This window comes from Amblyomma maculatum, chromosome 1 (assembly GCF_055883805.1).
Source record: "Amblyomma maculatum isolate TAMU_Amacu chromosome 1, ASM5588380v1, whole genome shotgun sequence".
Classification (NCBI taxonomy): Eukaryota; Metazoa; Arthropoda; class Arachnida; order Ixodida; family Ixodidae; genus Amblyomma; species Amblyomma maculatum.
This window is the reverse complement of record NC_139344.1, coordinates 221,740,613-221,761,570: the sequence shown is the minus strand read 5'-3', so window position 1 is coordinate 221,761,570 and position 20,958 is coordinate 221,740,613. Positions and strand designations below refer to the sequence as shown.

The window sequence follows — 20,958 nt, the reverse complement described above, 5'->3', positions numbered from 1 at the left end:
AGGCTTAAGGCCACCCTCTCTCACGCAACGTGCGCTCTGAGGGCTTATGCTTTCTCACATTCACTTCTACCACCGCCACTGCCAGTTCTTCCTCCTTGGCGTTTTGTACAGTTGAGCGATAACAAGCCAACTGATTTACGACGGCCTAGAACACAGGAAACGGCGTCGTCACTTCGCGAGCGAATTTTGGAACAAGACGCCCGCTTGCTACAAGGATCCATTATATTTACGTCGACGCGAGCATCCAAGCCTGCGAAATGACAACTGCAGTTCACTACCCCAGCAAGCCTCCAATGAACACGACCTCAAAGTTTCAGTTACCGGAACCTCCTTATTCTTTTTGTACGGAACTGATTGCGGTGCAAGAAGCGATTCGCTCTGTGACCGTCATTCCCATGCCTCCCACGGCCCGTATTGTCATACGCACTGATGCCCTCCAAGTGACAAAACTACTTAGACGCGTTAGTCGTAGCACAGAAATCTGCCAAAACATACACAGTCTAGCGGCATGCATACCACAGCCAATTCGTATCGAATGGACTCGGCAACCTTCTAAGTGCTCAAATCGATGCGGATTCTGCGAGCCGCCTTTCCACCTCAACCTCGACATCGCCAAACCTCATAAAATTGGTCAATGTTACCCTGCTTTTAACAAGAAAGGAGCACCTCCGACGCCGTACACGTGCTCTGATACCTCCGTGTACATTAAGCCTCCCCCGCGATCTAACCCGTGCAGAGGAGGTGGCACTTCGGAGGATTAGAGTTGGGGCGGCCCTAACACCGGCAGTGATCAGAAAGTGGACTCAATTTCAACATTGGTATCCACACCCTGGGTGCCCCATCTGCAAATCCAGAAATACAGAAGCTGACATCCATCACTTGCTTTGGGAATGCCCAGCACTCAAGCCAACGTGGACCCGGCATTTGGCGGCTCTCCCCCAATAATCCACAGTCATATGCGGCTTGGACGCAGGGACCACATCATCGTACACTCCTCGACTTCATTGCATCAGCCAACCTTTATTCATTAATTTGACCACACCCTTCATCCTTCATAGCATTTTTATGCCCTGAAGCAATACGCAAAAAAAAAGGGAAGCCCTATTCGAACGAGCTTATAAGTGACTTAGGCCACTTATCATCAAATAAGGTTATTTGACCTCCATTTTATACACTTTGCCTAGTCTATTCATTTACCTCGGACCATAAAACAAGAGGCACCCACGTAACTATTCAGACACACTGAGCAGGTCTTATATACGTTCATCGCAGGACCAAATCACACGATTCAATTATTTCTCATCCAGTTAGTTCCGTAATTCGTTACTTGCTCGCATCAGTGGCATTGTCGTCACTAGTCAGCTGGCAGAGAGATAAAAAAAAAACAGAAAGCTGCAAAACGAACAATAATGGCGTTTCCCACTGCACAGATTTCGGTCGCCATCTCACCTGCACAGTCCTGCCGTGCCTTCTTCCACGGGTCTACCGCAGATGTCGTCCTTGAAGCCGTCCGTGGTCTCCTTTTGCTCAGGCACCTCGCACCGGGACGTCTTTACCCAGTGAGCGGGCGGCGCCCGATTGAACGCTATGTTGCTTTCCTGCAACCAGTTCAGCGCGTAATCTCTCGTTCGCTCTAGAGGCTAACATTTCATTTTTATGTTCCACTGCGACTGATAAAAAAACAAAAAAAAAACATTGATGTTGACTTCAAGTCTACATTTCTGAAACGCCTTATAATTTTGAGGCAACTGTGGTACCTATATCATAAGATACGATTACGCGCATGTTAATATTGGTAGCAAAAATTTGCTCTTAAAGCTTTTCCTATCTCACTCCGAGTGGTTAAAACTGTAATGAAGAACCAACGGGGTGAATTTTTGAAAATAATTGTCAGGCAAGCGTGGAATATTGTATCACGCTTTCGTGAACACACTGAGAGAATGGTTGAAGCTTGCGAAGCGTAGCAAAATCTTGCTTCTAAGTTTGTCCTGCGTTCACAACGAATAATTAAGACTGCCATAGAAAACCAGTGGAGAGCGTCTACTACAGGCCTGCCGAAAATGGATCGTCGGGTATGTTGATTGCTATGTTGAAGTTATACGATATGTAAAAAATTATACCCAGAAACTCTTCTCGAGCATTCGTCCAAAATTTATGGGCATGATCATGCTGTGGAAATGCTAAATGAATACTTTCGGTGTAAAGAAACTCGAGTACTGTTGCATGAATTATATTTAGCAGTAGATACTATTTGTAGCTGTCATAAATCATAGAAGTAAAGCTAATTCAAATATAAAGAGAGTAGAAGTTTTTAAAGGTGTTCAGTAGCTGTGGAAACATGGAAAAGATTATTTGCCAACAACACATATAGAAAAAATGGTAGAATCATTGATTAAATTAATAAACAACTGCTGCCGTCCACTCTCTCTTTCTCAAAATAATCTTCCGTCACTGCACGTTTTCTGTTATGAAAGGCACTTGACTCAGTCTTATTCATATCTTCAACAGAACCTCAATACGAACTCAACAGCAATCTAAAGTCCTGTTTGTTTCCTTATTCACCGGCCGGCAATCCGTCTATTTCTTTCTGTCCACTCATCCGTTACCGCGTTCTTTTTTTTATATATCTATTTCCTTTGAATGTGCCGTTCAACACGACAAGCATAACAAACGCCCGGTTCATCGATCACGCAGCAGACGTCTTAAATAAACGTGGCAATCATTCGTGTATATTTGCGCAAACAAGACAAGTTCTGGTTCAATCAACTTTCCCCAAGCACCTATCTAACAAAGCTACCAGAACTACCCACCTCCAGAAGCCTCTGCAAGTCTTCAATATTCTTGTCACGGAGGTAGAAGAGGCAGTTCCGAGGGTGATGAGCGTGCAGGCCCAGCCTGGCGCAGTTCGAAGTCTGGCCGCATTTCTATAAGAGTGCAGCGCACAGAGTTAACGGACACGATCCTATATAGCGAAAGGCAAAACGGCCGCATCGCCTCTGAGCTTACCTCTCCCATTTTGAAAGGCAGATTGCACCCGCAGCAAAAGTCGAAGCTGCACTGATAGCACTTGAAATGCATGCAGCCTCCACGGGCTAGGGCATACCTAAACTTGCAATTCGGGCAATCTGCAAATGCACGAACAGTGATTAAGGCAAATTGTCGCTTTGCATAACATCTTCAGAATCACTCGGGCTGAGTGAGAAAAGTTGGACGCTATATGTAATGTCATGAGAGGTTCAATGATCACACAAGTTGAGGACAATTCAGAGGGCTATGGAAAGGAAAATGGTAGGGGTAACATTAAGAGATAGGAAGCGTGCAGAGTGGGTCAGAGAAAAAACTCAAGTTACTGACATTCTAATGGAAATTAGGAAGAAGAAATGGGCATGGGCAGGACATGTAGTGCGAAGAGAGGATAACCTATGGTCGCCTAGTGTAACAAACTGGATTCCAAGGGAAGGAAAGCGTAGCAGGGGGCGGCAGAAAGTTAGGTGGGCGGATGAGGTTAAGAAGTTCGCAGGGGTCAAGTGGATGCAGCTAGCACAGTACCGGGTTAATTGGAGAAATATGGGAGAGGCCTTCGCCCTGCGGTTGGTATAGTCAGGCTGATGATGATGATGATGATGTTTAATGTAGAGGCGGGATTATTATGTATGACAAAAAAATAAGGGGGGGGGGGGATACAAAAGTTTACTTTTGTGCCATCGGCGATTGGCACCCTCGATAAGTCCGCGGACAATCGCAGAGACAGAGAAAACACTTGAACGCTACAAGCTACCGGCAAATGCAAAAGTTTTAGGGGAAGATGGAGACGAACAGTATCACCTGCCGTGGGCAGCAGAATAGCCAATGATCACTGTACCAGCAAACTGAAGGAAAAGGCAAGTATAATACTAATTTTCACAAGTTCGTTTGAGATGCACGCTGTAATTGCAGGACCGGAGCCATTCACGGTCAAAGTATCTGTTTATTGGAAATCTTCAAAGTAATGCGTTTGCTTTCAGGCACTCGTCGTCGCCCTGCGTTGTCGCTCGAGTCAGCAAAGAATGTAAAAGCGCAATAATGGAATTTGCCCGCACTGGTTAGGGTGATATCTTGACAGACGATAGTACTCAGTGATTCTTAAGAGATTGATATTTTACGAATATTTAGTTCCTCATACACTACAGTTACAACACGCCAACAAACTTGTAGCTAATAAGCAAATTTGGTTAAATTACATCCAAATTAATAGATAGCGCGCAGTTCAGGGCTGATTTGAGCACGCTTCGGCCACTTGGAATGCGTTTTCCAGCCTTGAACTTGTTGCTCTCAAATGTTTTAAAGCCGCCTGCAATTTTATTTGAACGTGACAAGTAAACTTGCTCGATCGTTACGTACCTTGCGGGTGAACATGAGCGTCAAATATGGCTCCCCCATAATCTTGTTCAGGAAACTGTTTACCGCTTCCTGAACCTTTTTCCAAATCCCCGCTAATTGCACGTCGCATCCTGAAGCCGTCACGTCATGGCGGACAGATGACAGTTATCGGCCAGTTTCCTCCTCTGGCACGAACGGTGGGCCTCATTGGGAGCCGAGTGGCAGAAAAAGCAGGCCGAGCGACATCTGCGCGTCAGGCGCGGCTGTAAGCTGGCAGTGACTGCATTACGCGCGTGAAAAAATTGTGGTGCTTAAGGCTGCTCAATAGGAATGGCTTCACGATACTCCTGTGCATTAGGAAAGAGCCCACCGCCCCCTGAAGGCCCTGTGGGGTAATTTTGGTTGCTGAAAACAACTCTGATACAAATCGCCGTCGAAAAATTCCCGCGGTAGGCGATTCCATGAAATGAGGACGTTCTTAACCAACAGACTTCGCAACTTTGAAAAAAAAAAAAAAAAAAAATCTCAGGGCCACTTCGCGCTACAACTTATGTCATCCAAATATAGGTTTCTACTTGCGTCCATCGTAGACTTTTTCGCCGCGAAAAACAAATCCTATCGACCTTAGTTGTTGTCGAGGAAGGATTTTCCCTATTCGTATCGGTATTAGCCGATTGAGAATGACTACTACGTGGAGCTCCTTCGAATCATTCTGTTGAGCATACGAGCTACTCATCAGTGTACTAATTAGTACAGTTTAAACCATCCATAGGCATACCCAGTTACAAATAACCAACTCTTTAAAGAATACGAAGTGTCCTAGCCTATAGTTAAAACATCTGAAGGTTGCTCGGAATGGCGTACGTGGCCTGGCCTGCAGTGCTTTTTCTTCCCAAATTTTGATTAATTCGTAAATGCGGATGTATCAGTTTATAAGTTGTTTAGATAATTTTCAAAAACACTAAGATACCATTAACGCAGCGTTGTTACCGCGGCCTCAAAAGAAAGCTACCAGGTGACAACTGCTGCCGCCTTTCTCTCGAACAGTGCACACGCAAAGCTCCCGTCGAAAGCAGCTCCCCGCAGAAAAGCGGATTCATTTCTATGAGAAGCGTTTTGGGACGCTCAAGTAGCACCGCTGTCACGTGGAAACGTTTGTACTGTGTGAGTGATCTTTTCATGTCTAGTATTAAAGGAAAGCTACTGTGCATAAGTGGTGCCTTGGAGCGAACATTTCAGGAGGTTGCTATTAAAGACGATCTAGAGCGTCCCAATGAACGTCCTGCCCCTGAAGCCAATGACGAAACACTCATCTAGCATTTCTCAGTGGGCTAAGACGCTCCGCGTTTTCTAAAAGACAGGCTGTCTTGTTTTTCGTTAAATGTGATCTGTAAAAATAAAAAGATCAGAATGCATCAAGTCTGAAATGGGAACTGATGAGATGTATGACCATACAGATGTAGATCATAGATGTATGATCACTGCCAATATGGTGTGCTAAGTACCCCTTTGTCATTACATATTCTACATGTGAAGTAAGAAGGGTGACTTACCAATGCCATTTTCGGCCAAATATCGCGCGATGCCCTCAGCCTGACTTTCAGGATCATTATCTTGCTGCCATTCTTGGAACTGCTCGCAGGTGATTCCTTCGTGTTGTTTTTGCCACTGAACAAGAAAGGAAAGCAGAAATAACGCCACTATTCATGGCATCAGTGAACTATGGTCGTCGACGCCGACACCGACGAAGATGACGTCGGCTCTACTGCCAGAAGGAATCGTTGCCGCAATTCCATCAAAACGCCGACAAGTTACGAATGTTGATGAATAGATTAGTGCTAGAAATCTACCTTATACGGAAGGGCCTAATTCAACTTTTTGAAGATAATTCGCCACGCTTAGGACAAAAAAAAAACGAAAACAAAAAAAGCCTCTTTCTAGAGCGTATATGAAGAAGGAATCACTTACAGGTTTTCGACAAGACGCACAGGTGACTGCCTTGCAGTCTGGACAGACAAGACGTGTCTGATTTGGGTATGTGATGAAACCGGAAGAACACTGCAAAAAAAAAAAAAAATGAAGCCTGGTAAAGCTACCCTAATAAAAGAAGCGTTCATCTTTATCTTTTTGGGTTAAACACGCTTTGGTGCACGCTTTTTTTTTTTTTTTTGGGGGGGGGGGGGGGGGTTAAGCACCGCAGCCCTTTCAGTATTTATTTTATCTGTAAATGGCGATAAACTATCACCTTGTCATGCTGGGTGCATTTATCCGCATGCTTATTCTTTCCCTCTTTAAAGGCTTGCGCAAAACATTCAGTATTCCTGCATTCAACTAGTAATATTTCGGTTTCGCAGTATACTGTGCCCTGTTCTCAACTCTGGCATCCCAGCTTCTGCACGTGTTTAAGCATGTGGGTTTGCATGCTTTTCTTCCCCTGCGGCTGCGTTTTAATAAAAAATATTAGTTGTGGTTTAGCTCTGGTTAACCCTAGTTGAATTGCGAAAGCAACGGCGGAAGCTTCTTTTGACTGCTACATTATTCCCATATCATGCCCTATCGACGTAAGGTGCTACATTATTGGGGACACTGAAGCTCATCCTTTATGGGTTATGACGGGAGAGCATAAGCTACCAGCCCACATGTAAAGTCACGCTTCAACCAAGCCGTATGGACGTGCCTGCGTGTCGTAGGGGTAACGAGAATGCAAACGGTTCTGGCAGGCTGATTCTGATATCACCCTCCCATATGAAAGGAGCAGCCCGAGTTGGTAGTTCCTGCCCGTGGCATAGGGGTAACGTGAATTCAAATCTCGTGGCAGGCTAATGTTTTTATAAGGAGACCGTAGCTACGCCTCTTCACGGCGTAGCTGCGGTCACCCGAGGTCTCGCTTTGGCTGTCGTAGTATTGCTTTCGCAATAATAGCGGGACAAGTGCATATTGAACAAAATTAACAGACCTCATAAGGCTATTAGCATGCGAAGCGCAGGGCTAAAACGACGTTTCAAAGTCACTTACCTGTGAACACCATCGAAAGTTTGGATCTTTCATCAACGCTCGGTCCCGCAGCTTTTGTTGAAATAGGTCGTAGACATCTGTCTCAACTAAGCTTTTTAACTGCAAAAACAATAAGTGCCATAGTCATAACTAAGTCAAGCTTGTACTACCAGAATGCAGTTCTCCCTCACTAATAAATTATCTGTAATAAACCTCTATCACTGAAGAAATTCTCCACTGGTACCAAAATATGAACGAAACATTTCTACTTTCTTTCCAATAAATTCGGCAAGCACGAATTTACTCACCAGAATGTCTAGGTTATTAAAGTAATTAAGCTCGACGTCTTCGTCACTCAAGTCGGGCTCGTTGCAGAAGGGGCAAAGAAGTTCCATGATATTTCTGTCCCGGATTTGAATGGTAAAATAAGCTTTGAGGCATTCTTTGCAAGCCCTGTGGACGCAGTTCAGCAGGGAGACCATCTGCAACGACATAAATCGAAGCAAACGGAGCAAGACTGTTGTTTTGATAAGCGCTTTCCCTGTCCCTTTGCAAAACACCCCTAGAAAAGACAACCACGTTTGATGCAATCTTCAGTATGATATAATTCAATACGATTTCGTGATAATTGCTATGTACAGATCCTCTTTCACAAATCTCCACGAAACTGCTGACCGAGCAGGAGTGTTTGTGTGTTTTGTATTTTTTATTAAGTAATGAAAGGGAAAATAGTACGGGACGTACGCCCTGCATGACTACCTTAATGGACCTCATACTTTGCTGAAGCATCGCACTGACGCGGCATTCTTTAAAGGACACAAAGAACAACTTGGTGCAATTAATTTTCTGAGTAAAACCAAATATGTGAAACGTTCTGGAGTGTGTTCACGTTTGTCCGACAGCAGAAAATGTATTTTCTCACGAGAAAATTTTATTATATATATACACACATAAACAGAGCTTTTAAAATCTTCTTTTTCAGTAAGATTCGTCTTTTTGTAGTTATAATGTCGTCAGTGTCAACACAAATTTCTTCTCAGTGTTCGTTTTGAGTAGCACAACGCTGCTAATACAGTTATTTCTCCACCTGTCGACAATGAGCGCAGACTGGTTGGTTGCTGGGGCTTAGATAGCTTTTTGTTTTTGTTTTTTTCTAAAAATTGCGAAACACGATGTTGTAAATAGTCTGATCTCTCATTCTTACGTCGCTTCAGAATCGAAGGACACCCCGAAAAATTCGGTTTCACGCGATTCTCGCCTCTTGTTTTTTTTTTTTCTTATTTTTTATACGTTATAAAAGAAGCACAACACGCCAGTAAAAAAGGGGTCAAAGTAAAGATGGAGTGAAAAATGTGGTCAGAGTTGTCAGGTGAGAACAAACAGCATTGCGGTTTACACAGTCATTTATAGTAAAGAAAAGAGATGAAGAGCAGCTTGTACAGCCAAAACAAAGCAACTTCATTTCACAAAACGCAAGACGCACAGTTGTTCAGCAACACGAACAAATTTCTCGTGCATTTACGTATACTTCTTTCTGGCAGTACACAACACACCAGTCTAAGAGCAGTTTTTGCAACTAATCATAACCTCTTTATTGCGCCCTGTCGTAAAACATTCTTCCCTAAATAAGTGAAATAGTCAGTATGAATCACGGCGTTGCTGCAGCGGGGGATAGCCCACAGCGCTCTTGTAAATGACTGCCTAAATACGAATGCCGACCGGACAAGGGTCGCAAGATGCGCTTGCTTCAGTTTATTATAATTTTTTTTACTTTGTCATGCACTATCACAGCATGAAACGCCTTAGGCCTAAACTATTGAATCAAATAGTTACAATTCATTTTGCAGTTATCGTCCCCTGTGTCTATATGAGCCGAACTGAGGTGCAGCATGTGCACTGCTCGGGTGTTGAGAACGTTTGTCTGCTCCTTTACGTGGGATCCTATTAGTTAATGATAAAGGAGCGAGAACCTGCTCCTTCCAAGCGCCAAGTATCTTGCTTGTTGGCGTGAACATAGAGAGGAGCGGGCGTTGCGAAGTAATGAACAGTAGCTGGCAAAGCTGGCCTGCTGGCGATCGATACGGCGCCGCGGCTTACGGTTGTGTGTAGGTAGTTTCACGGTCCACTCGGTCCTGATTGGCTACTCGTGTTTTTCTTCGGATGGCACTTTAATAGAAAGCGCGATGACTAAAGTTGCACGGCCGTGGGAGGCAGCAGGAGTAAATACAGGCTAAAAAGGTGCCTGTGTGACCTCATCTACTTCATAGTCTTGCTGCAAGGCTCATAATATAAGCAAAGTAGTCCTTGTATATTTCTTCATTTTTCTTTATAGAGGTGAGAAAATTGCGGGTGTCCGGGCATAATTTATGCTGTCGCTAGCCACCCTGTCCTCAAGCACAGAGAGCAACGCTGTGTTCCCAAGAACCAATTTTTCAAACATCACACGTTATCTATGAAACATCAGGACCCGGTCTTGCGTTCCTCTCCCCGAAGTGCCGCAGCCCTGCTCTATAGACCAAATCGGAGCAGTTATTTAAAGACTTCTGTGTTACCTTAAACTGTGACCGCAGCCTTAGCTTAGCGCATCCAGAAACAAGAAAGTTCTTTTCCCGTCATTATTCTATCGGCAACGGGTAAGGGGAATGGCGAGTGACTGACCTGGCTGATGGGGTAGTTGGCCGCGCATAGCTCGCATTCCTGCTGAAGAAAGTTGACGGCCTGGTAGATGCTTTCGCACTGCTCGGCCGCCAAGATGGCGTCTTCTTCATCGAAGCTCATGTCGATCAGTTCGGCCACCAAGTGCGCGTGCACCATTGTGGGGCAGCGACCCTCCAGGACAAGCTCCTCGGCCTTGGCCTGTAGACACGTATCAGACGAACGTGAGTGGGCAAAAATCTCGGCCTTCGGCTCCTGCCACTTACTGAACATTGTTCGGAGGTTGCAATGCTAAGCACCTAAGTATACCCGTCTGCCATTCGGCTTTAGCCTAACTTATTAATGTTTATGCTATGCTGTTCTCGGTGCTTCTTCTAGTTCTTGTCACTTTCGAGAAGGCTTTGTACGCCACTTCAAGCGATAAAAGGAGAGTACAGAGAGTATCGCCACACAATGAAGCTTCATCCCCTTCCGTGCAAGTTTCGTGCTCGACAAAAAAAAATGAAAATAATGTTTAAGTAGTAAGTCCGTTTCTATCAATATAAGCATTATACTTTTCTTATGACAGGTTTTGGCTAATTGTGAGTTCCTGTAAACAACTCTTCATGCCCTCGATTTTAGAACTGCACATCCTCGGCGCGTTCTCGCATAGATCTAAAAGGAAAATAAGAAAAAGAAAAGCAGCCATAAAAACACGAGGTGTTTTTGGGCTACCCAGCAGGAACTGTGGGCAGATTTACCGATAGCATTTGTCATGTCATCACTTAGCAGTTCTAACAATAAACTGATAGTCATTTTCACTGCACTCATATGCTCTATGCAGGAGTTCTGTTTTCTTTTTCTTTTTTCTTTTTTCGTGGGTTCCGCGAGTTGGCAAGCCACCCCCCCCCCCCCCCCCCCCACACACACACACACAAACACACACATACGCACACGTCTCCAACTCTTCCTAAAAGAGCGAAAAATGCCTGTCTCATTAAAACCTAATTTAGTGCATTACTTTTCTTTACCCTAGCTCATTTCTCAGTTTCACGTCGTCAGCGTAGGCACCGTCCGCATTTCGAACCTTGGCAACACACCAAGATGCAACGCGCCGCCGGCACACTCATGCGCGTGGGGACTGAAGGCGCGGACCACGCAGCCGAATTATCCAAGCTAACAACATAGAAAAGCGTGCACGTCTCACTGGGTGGTTTTTCGAACGTTTCGATGGCACTTCCAGCCAGCCTATTTACGCCCCCCGCCCCCAAATAAAAAACAGTATCTGCCAAAAAATGGTTATATGAAATATATGCTTACGCCATAATGCCGCAAGAGCAGGACGCGAATCCAACGCCTTTAGGTGGCGCCGAACGAGCAAGCGAGTGAGATGGAATGGGGGTCTTGTGAGTCGTGCCTGTAAATTCCTCCTTTTTTTTTTTTTTTTGCATCAGTGAGATTTGCGTATTTCATAAAGAGCTGATTAGCAAAAGCAAGAAAACGAAAAAAGACTGACAAAAGTGAGCTAAAATGAAAAAAAAAAAAGTGTAGGCCCACGCACAAGCAATATCGCCTAATGGTGTCGCCGGGGATGGGAAGGGGGGGGGGGGGGGGCGGACACTGGCAACTGTCGATAAAATTTGGAAACTCCTGCTAATTGATCGCAGAGTTTTAAAAACTGCCCTATATACTGAGGGGTCACTGATTTATATATTACGAAAGAGTTCTGGGCACCAACAGGCAAATAGGAAAATGAAATCACCGATACCTTATACTGTTTCTGCTTCTCCGTGGGGAGCTTGCCCGCCGGCCGGGGTTGCACCACCTGCTTGCGCTTCTTCGGCGGTGGAGCGGACCGCAGCTTGGCGATGTTAGCCGCCACCGCCTTGGATATCTGGAGACCGGGTCGGGCGTTGACGCTACCGCGGCGCTCAATCGGTTTCTGGGGCTTCACGATTAAGGCATTGCCGTCGCGGTCTCTGACCACACAGTCATCAGAGTTCTCACGACTGGTCCGCCGCAGTGAAGGTCTGCGATTCGGGCCGCCCTTGCCTACAGCTGGGGGCTTCAACGTCTCCTGCTCTACACTCTCGGCAGTCCCGTTAGTGAGCACGCGTTCCCTCCTCCTAGGGGTAGCCGCTTCTGGAAGACGATTTCCCAACTTTCTGGTAGCTGTGGCACCCGAAGCCGCAGCCTCGAATTCGGTTCCCCCGGCTCGCGTTTTCTCTTTGTTGTCTTTACCTTGGTGGTTCTCTGCCGACGAAGCTTGGGCAGTTTTGGAATCGTTGACGGAAGTGCTCTGCTGGCTACCGTTTATGGGCTTCTGGGTATGGGATCCACTATTGCTGCTACTGTCATCAGGTACTGCGGAGTCAGATCGGTTTTCCGAGGTGTCAGCCGAATATACAACTACGCTTGGCGCCTGTGACGAAGCCGTAGAGAATTCACTACCTTCGGACATCGCCTCCTTGTGGGCGGGCTCTCCGTTGTAAGTACTTGCGGCAGTTGTTTCTTGTGCAGCAGGAGGCTTTAAATTCTTAGAGGCAGAATTGGTACTTTCACTACCCTCAGTTGCCTTTGTAGATGCTTCAGGTTGATTTCCTGTTAACGAGCTACTAACGTGACTAGAATTCAAGGAAGTGGCATGGGTGTCACTACTCTTCTCTTTATTTTGGGATTCTACTGGCTCATCTCCTTCGACCTCAGGTTTAACTTTACTATCTGTCATTTTCCCAGTGGATTCTGGAGATTTTTCTGCTGCTCTACGTTCTACCGCTGTCGCTTCCCCATCAGCAAGTTCGGAATCTTGTGGCGTGTGCGTATTAGTTGCAAGTGCAGAGGCATCTGCTAGCGGGTTATGGACGACGGGCCCCGGTGCTGACGCCATAAATGAAAGTTTCGCCGCATGAATGCTTTGCTTAATGTTTTCAATGGCACTGCGATTAGCAGAAAAAGGCGCATTGTCAATGGGAGTGTCCCCTATTTGAGATGCGTCATGAGAAGGCGATGTCTCAACACCAACTTGATTTGTTTCTAGTTTTGTCGCACAGTTGCTGCTGGGATCATCTTGAGAGGCTTCTCGCTTAAGCGGCGCGCCTACCACATCGCGAATAGGCAAAGTTTTTAGAAAGCTTCCTGTACTGCCCGGACCAACGGCTTCGGCTGCTCTGCTCTCTTTTTTTCTGCTCTCATTCCTAAAAGATGAAAAACGGCCCAGAAAGGTTTTCGGCTTTGCACCCGTCGCTTCAATAGAGGTCAGGGTTTCCATGGACACAGTAGCCCCGCTGCTGCTGCTGTCGAGCTGCGTGGTGTCAGACGTTAGCGTCGTCTGCGAAGAGGATTTCTCAGTCGACGTCACAACGAACGTGTCCTTTTTGTCCGTTTGCCCGGGCCTCTTCGCATTGAAGACCGAAGCCAAAGTCCAACGCCTCTTGCTGCCGTCGGCGTGCGCTTCCTTCTTTGACTTGCGGCCCTTTTCAAATTCTTTCTGGGCTTCTCGGCGGCGAAGAATCGCCTCGATGCGGGAGCTGGTGCCTTGAGTTGCTGACGAGACACTGCTCACCTCCGAGGTTTCCCTGAGGCTTGAGAAGGACGATGCCGGTGACGTGGAGCGTTCGCGGTGGCTTCCTCCATCCAAGAGCTGCTCGCTCCGGCAGCCGTGGAACGAGTGGCGCTTGACGCGCCTCTCTTCGAGCGTAGATGCGTTGCTGGACGTCAACTGTGAGGCGGCGTCCAGAGATTCGAGCCAGTCTTTGACGCGATCCGTGACGCTGTCCTCTCGCTTGTCGCCAAGCGGCGACGGCCGACGACCCTCGTCGTTGTCGGCCCCCGCTCCGGGGCCCCAGATTCGCATGAGGAAGGGCTTGAGAGTAGCCTTGGTCAACTGCGCATACGCCATGTCCATGTTGCCGTGGTTATCCGTTAGAGCCGCCAGGATCTCTTGCCGCGTGAAATTCCCTCGCGAACTGAGCTCCATGAACTGCGAGGAAACCGAACAGAAAGCACTTTTTGAAAACTGTTACGGAGTTCAAATAAAACATTTGCTTTCATAAACTTTAAATCCAGTACTTCTGGAATTTTTAGTCACCTATGGTAGTGCGGCTTTCATAATACATATATCGTTTGCTAAGCGCCCAGAGAAAAGTGTTGGAGAGGAGGCTGAAGTGTCACGATTTGAAGGCGCGCGCTGCCAATCCTGTAGATAAAGGCAGGAGTACCCTCGCTTGTCTCAAGAGCTGGCACAGCCGGGACGTAGCGTGACTGCGAGGTCTAAGGGGGCGTCATATACGCCATTAACGAAAAAGGAAATAACTTCCAGTATTACATAGATGACCAACTAATGTTTGCCTCAAGAGATTATTTGTGAAGTATAGCAGCAGCGTCGTTAACCAGTGCTTGGACAAGAGCTTGCATGCATGCTACCTGTGAACAAATGTGTAGCGTTTTTTTTTTTTTTTTCAGTAATGGCCGAAACTTGCGGTGGATGGAAAACTTTAGTATTATCAGGATAATGTTCGCTTACGAATGTTACCACGGCGACGACAGTGATCTTTTTGGGCGTAACTTATGTGCGCAGAGTTACTTTGCAAGAAAGCCGCCTTGAAAAAAATCCACAGCCCAGCATAGCCCAAGCCCCGCCGCGGTGGTGCAGTGGTTAGGGCGCTCGAAAGCTGTGCCGAAGGATGCGGGATCGAGTCCCGTCCACGGAGGCCGCATTTCGATCGTTATATACATATGTATAAGATTATATGCGTAAGTGTCAAATAAAAAGCGCGGCAAACAGCACTCGTATAATGCGCGAAGCCGCTGGTGTGACTTCAGCCAGTTTGAGGTGGCAAAGCATGTCGGTCTGATGACTGTTTTTAACTTGTCATTGAATTTCCATAAAACGTACATCTGCACGAAACTGCGAAGAACAACTTGTGTTTTGTGTAATTTAGATATCATGGCTCCAGCAGTATAAGGAGCGTCGAAAAAATAATGTCGCAACTTTTTTTTTTTTTGTCATCATTCAATAAATGTATACGAAACTCACACAGAATGCGATCGCATAACTGTTGGCCCTCTATCACGTTTTAATGCAACTTCTTCAAATTACATGGCTTTGCGTCGCAGCAGAACAATATGCCCTTTTCTTTGAACCAGCATTTTCCTTACGCTGTCGCCATCTTCTCGTCGTTATAAAACCTACGTCCGAGAAACAGAAAGATGAAGAAATCAGTCGGTGCCAAGCCAGGACTGTAAGGGGGACGAGGCAGTACAGTCCAGCGAAATTCGGCCATCGTTAAGTTTCAGCTTTCAGTGAGGGCTAACTTTGTCGCCTATGGCGCACCTTCCTGCAGTGCACTGAGATATAGAATCACAGTATTCGGCTTCTGTTCTTCGCAAGTCTACATCCTTATTATGAACACATTCATAGAAATGGCCTAACCTTCCGATGCGTTGCAAAGTGTTCCCTTTCAAGGTCCACCCTACCGTAAAAAAACCATTGAGGTACGTTTTTGTTTGAAAGATGAAAAAAAAAAAAAAGAAAGAAAAGAAAAAAGCGCGTCCCGAGAAGTGACCTCTTGTATACATCGATTGCTATAGGGCGATGCTAAGCTATGAGATGACTGTGTTCATAAACAAGTTCTAGAAAACCTGCGCCTCTCCACAGTGCCCAGAATTTCTTTGTATGCGATGGAAAGAACGCGCACTGAGAAATTATTGAATAAAATGATTAACTACCTTGTAAAACTACCTTATTATGTCAGCGGATCGCCTCTTTCGGAAGCTAGAACTTCCTTCTTTCGCTTCACTATTTTTCGAGGCAATTATCACTACAGATATTCGTAATTACGGGTTTCACGCAACCCATCCTGGTTTCCGCTTAGCCGGCGCATACAATGCCAAATTTTGTTAAGCTAGACGCTGTGCTTTCGTTCCTGAACTTTTTACCAGACGGCAAAAGAAAGCATTAAAGCATCTCTTAACGTAAAGTGCCATCGTATTTCTCGGTAAATTTTAAGATAATGACATCGCGTGATCATTATTTTGGTATCTCAGAATAACCGCTTGAGGGGCGAGTCGGTGCTGCATAGTAACCAGAAATCTGGCACAACGAAGACAATCATGTGAATAGAAAACACAACACAGGCGCACACTACCAACTGTAATAAGAAACTGAACACCCACTTCCTCTTCACCACTCAGCTACAACATTCTCTTCTACACCCAAGTACATCTTTTTCGCGCACATGTTTGCCAAGCAGATAACAACACAATCAGTTAGTAGCACAATCATCTCAGTACAACACTAACATCGTCCAATCATGACAGTCACAAATACCACCACATAGACACACACTACAAAAAACCACGACATCTCTGCGGCTGCCACATATAACGTTCACTTTCACTCATCATGTAGGTCAACCTTCCGAAACATCCTCAGTAAGACAAGACCATCCAAAGCACCTCTAATTAACCCTTACGTAGCCATAAAGCTTTGTTGTCTGGGCCACTAGACGCCATATCTCCTTTAACTTTCTTTCCCCAACCCATGCATGGTGCAATTGCATAACTTCTAGCACGAATCCAGTCTTTAAAGATCCGAATTTGCCTCCGTAACTCTGATTTCCGGTACAACTCGAGAAGAAAAGCGACCGGTGCCCTTAAAGAAAGTCCTTCAGCCAATGGCGTCAAGCGATTTCTATGCCACTGCGGTTATACGATTAATCCGTGGCGAGCCCCTTTTCATCTGCCACACCCTGCGTTGTCACGCTATAGGAGGCCTAAGGAGTCGCTCGCTACACGGGGGCCTTTTGATGGACTATCCGACTATACCGCGACTATAACGCAATAGGCCTGGAAGCAAATAAGAAAATGAGGGTCCCCGCCGCAGTTCTAAAAAAGCATTTGTACTGATCCTGACGTGGGAGTTAGGATGAAAGATCGAATCCCAGCACCGGCGGCCGCTTTTGCCATCTAATGCAGTGTCTCTCATAGCCTGAGTAGCATTGGGGTATTAAATCGTATAAACCAAACCATTTAAGCATATCCTTGTGCGTGTGAAAGGCCCTGGGCTTCGAGACAAGCAATAATATACTCGTACGCAAATCAAAACTCCGGTAACAAAGGGGAGATCTCGCAGTAGATTACTGAAGACCGAAGCAAGCAAAATAGAAAATCAAACTAAAATGTTACGTAATTAAAAATAAAGCACACTCCAACAGTCTGTTGCAGGAAATAACAGTTTTTTATACGCACTGAGGTACTGCAAATTATTAAATTTATCTGGAGCAAGCAGTGACCGCATATCCTGGAAGGCAGATAAGTGGGCGGACAGCATTGGGAACCTACGCCTATGAGTATCCCTCAAGAGGAAAGGAAACAGCAGCTGACTGCGGTGGTTCGTGAAAGGGCATGAAATGTAATCAAGAACTGTCCAATGTGAGAAAAAAATATGGGTAATTAAGAACCTGGTATGTTAATGCGCACTTACTGATCAGACGTGCACTATTGTCAACCCATTTATTCAGTCACTAACGGACGTATTCTATTGGTCGAACCACCACGCGTTCGCAATATAAATTATAAAATCAAACGATAATCAAGAACTGGACCAGAAGGAACCACCGATTTCTATAAATAGTTATGACTCTAGAAGCTCGCGTCACAGGTGGGCACAGCAAGAAACGAAAGCAATATCTAAGCAGGCCTGTGGCCAATAGCGAACAACAAACTCTTAGCTGGGCAGCGTCAGAAGATGAAAGTACAAAAATCAAGGACAAAGACCTCCGCATACGATTAAAAACCATTCGAAACACAGAAGCGTCCCAAGCAGTAACGAATGAAGCGAGCCATGTTGAAAGGTAAAAAAAAATTGAGGGTGACCGATGGGCCGTTCTGATGTAAATGAGTAACATTACACTTTCATTCTCCTTTACATGACACGTCACATCACACATATTTTTTTACATTTGCAGACTTAAGTCTTCCTTGTATTTTCACTTAAATGCTGCAAGTTGTTTCCTTAATCTCGGCTCATCTTCTCAGTTCACTTTTTTCCTCCCCCTTCGCCTTCCACGGTCGCCGCCCACTGGCTAGAGACCGTTGCACACTCATCCGCTTACGCGCTGGCTTGTTCCCGTAGCACGCAGCTGCTTTCTGGCCTCTCCCTCTTTTTCCCTTAGAAATGGAGGACTTGTCTCTTCACACTCTGTCATGTTCTTTCCATTGGCAAGTAGCAAGTCGTTATGGAAGGCTGCAGGAGCACCGGCGGCGGACACATCCCAATAAAAAAAAAAAAATGACAGAATTTCTGCGCGGCTTTAGCATGAACCAGTTATGACTACAGGTTTCTCAGCATTAAAAACAGAATTTTGTTTAGTTACGACATAAAGGCACTACAGAAACACAGACTACAGAAAAGTGCTGCAAACGACAAAACTAAAAGAACAGTGTACTATACAACTAGAAAAAATTTCGTCGTTCCGACAAACCCACAAAATACTTTCTCATGTTGACACAGTTCTGTAGTGTCTATTTTTTTTTTTTACTGTTTTTTTTTTCTACCCCTAAAAAGCCGTGTTGCTCGTGTGTATAAATGCAGCGCTTTTAGAACGCAACAGTGGCATGAAAGTTGCCGGGAAAAAATAATCCAAGAAATAGGAACGCCGTACATGTGCCTGTTCCGAAATCGGAGTTCTGCATCGAAGAACTTTTTGATAAAAAAGAACTTATTAGCGGACACATGTACGGCAGCTTTAACTGTTCTTTAGAAGTTGACTTCCCGCTGTCTTTTCAGGGATCTCTTGGGTTCTTGTCTTTTTGATGTAGAGTGATTTATTTGGTGATTTTATTGCGATTTGGCAAGGTTTTGCAAATAATTATTTTTCATTTCTCTAAACAATGTTGTAACTTAGACCATGTTCATAAAGAACATCGTAGAATATTCCGCAGTAACCTGAAAAATATTCTGTAAAACACAGCCCATTGGTTGTCTGTGGCACATTGAACTGCTCTCTGCGAGCGCAGAAAAAACATTGAAAGCAAATTTATGCTCGCATCGGAAGCTTAGACCATTCCCGTCAATGAATATCCCATAGTTGCCGTAAAGTTGAAAGGTGTCCCAGAATCCTAGACCTGGAAGGGCGGCCGCAGTTGTCAAGGGACGGAGTTGACTGGAGAGATGTGGCAGAGGCCCTGCAGTCGACGCAGTTTAGCTGATGATGATGATAACGGTAATGGTTGCTGTTGACGCACGTAAAAAGCTAGCTATCGTTATACAAGAGGACTCATTTAACCGCAAACAAATTGAAGCAGCTTATCACGTTATAGGGGTTTTTTTTCTTTTTTTTTTTTTTTTGCAAGAGCCCTATGGTCGCAGGATAGCGCACAAAAAGAAAAAGACAAACGGCATAGCCCGAGCTAAAACGCAATTGAGCCAAGCGATACAAAGAACGCCGACAGCGCCAAAGAAAGCCAGCGCACCGACATCACTCCGTTTTTTTTTTTATTTCTTTTTCGCCCGTGGCACGAAGTGTAATTTCAAAATCTTTGTTGCCTCAATTCAAAAGGCATGCTTTCTTGGCAGAAAAGGTTGTTGATCCAATGCATAAAGAGCTTGCAATGTATGTATTTGAAGTTGTTTTATCGCTTCCCTTAACTCGTCTTTTCAAAGGGGAACGCAAAAAAAAAAAAAAGCCCACCTCTCTTCTCATATTCTTTCTTGCCCTACTCACCCTTGCATGTCCTGTTTAATTCACTCGCGTTTTGTTTCTATGTACACGTGGCATGGCGCCACGAAAAAAGACAGCACGCGTCAAATTAAAGCACAAAAACTGGCACAGTGACAAGACAGCCAGCAGAGGAACAATATAGAGAAGCGACAAAACAGCACACGAAAAAGCCCCACACCACAGCGCGGCGTAGTGCGGTGCAGCGTTGCTTGTGTAGTGCTACGCACGGCAGAACAGGGACTATGCAATCCTCGCTCGCAGTGCACGAAAAACGATACCATTGGGTATTGTTTTTCGTGCACTGCGCAATCAGAACTTTGGAAATTGAGCGATGAAATTGGACGGTACATGCACTTTCTTTTATTTTTCATTTTTGCTTTCACTGCCTTAACCCCCTCGCCAAGAAATTTTGCTAAACTAATATTTATTGAGAAGGCAGCGCAGTTCTTTGTTTCATTATGGCCGAGTACTCGGAATTGCCGTGGAGTCTGATGCTGGCGCTTCCAACAGAAACAGTGTTTTCCTAAGTAATGTGCCCTACGGCCTGATGTACCTAATCTAGCACCAATATAAGCTCACTTAATCTAAAAACGTCATTGCCGTATCTATTATGCTGTACCGTTTGTGGTTATGATTTCAATGTAGTATACCCCTCCCGCAGCGCTGCACCAAACTGTGCTCAGCTGTTTTGTCGCCGTGTTGCTTTTTCCTATGCTATTGTGTAGTTCTGTTCTTCGTGTGCTCTTTAGCCGCTATGCTGTTTTCTTCGTGCCCTGTCTTGTCGGTGTGCCCCTTATTGTGTGTCGCCCTGACATACGCTAATTTGCTGTGCGTTGTTTTTTGTGTCCCCCCATGCACTTTCAGGGACAAATATCTTTGGACCGCACGTCGGGTGCTTTCGGACTAGAAGCATGATGCGAACGAATTATCACCTTCTTTCTTTAGTACACACGAAATAACTAAAGTCCAAATTTCACATGGTCCGAGACTACTGGCCGTAAAGAAAGTTATTCGCTTTGGTTGCAGTTTTGCATGGTCCACAGACTTTTATCCCCGATATTGCATGTGCGGGACACAATGTAATAGCCCTCTTCTATGTGTCGGTCTCCCTAGTTTTTATATGTGACCTTTTGTAGATCGCTAGACTTTTTAAACATGTTTAGTTACTCAAACGTTTATTCCTCATTTATTATTATTCTCAGCATCTTTGTTTTTTATTTTAGTCCCCTAAAAATGAAACTGCGTTTTT

At 45.3% G+C, this 20,958-nt stretch overlaps 1 protein-coding gene across 1 annotated transcript in view; it reads right to left on the bottom strand.

The window, feature by feature from the left end:
- The window catches only part of LOC146205687 (uncharacterized), a 105,961-nt gene that overhangs the window by 9,467 nt on the left and 75,536 nt on the right, over positions 1-20,958 (bottom strand). The window contains exons 13-21 of the mRNA XM_084607604.1: positions 11,756-13,966; positions 10,012-10,209; positions 7,662-7,835; positions 7,375-7,473; positions 6,328-6,417; positions 5,913-6,027; positions 3,007-3,125; positions 2,811-2,924; positions 1,450-1,598 (exon numbers count right to left, since the gene is read on the bottom strand). Of these exons, the coding sequence (XP_084463730.1) occupies positions 1,450-1,598; positions 2,811-2,924; positions 3,007-3,125; positions 5,913-6,027; positions 6,328-6,417; positions 7,375-7,473; positions 7,662-7,835; positions 10,012-10,209; positions 11,756-13,966 (3,269 nt within the window). The remainder of the gene's footprint in view (positions 1-1,449; positions 1,599-2,810; positions 2,925-3,006; positions 3,126-5,912; positions 6,028-6,327; positions 6,418-7,374; positions 7,474-7,661; positions 7,836-10,011; positions 10,210-11,755; positions 13,967-20,958) is intronic.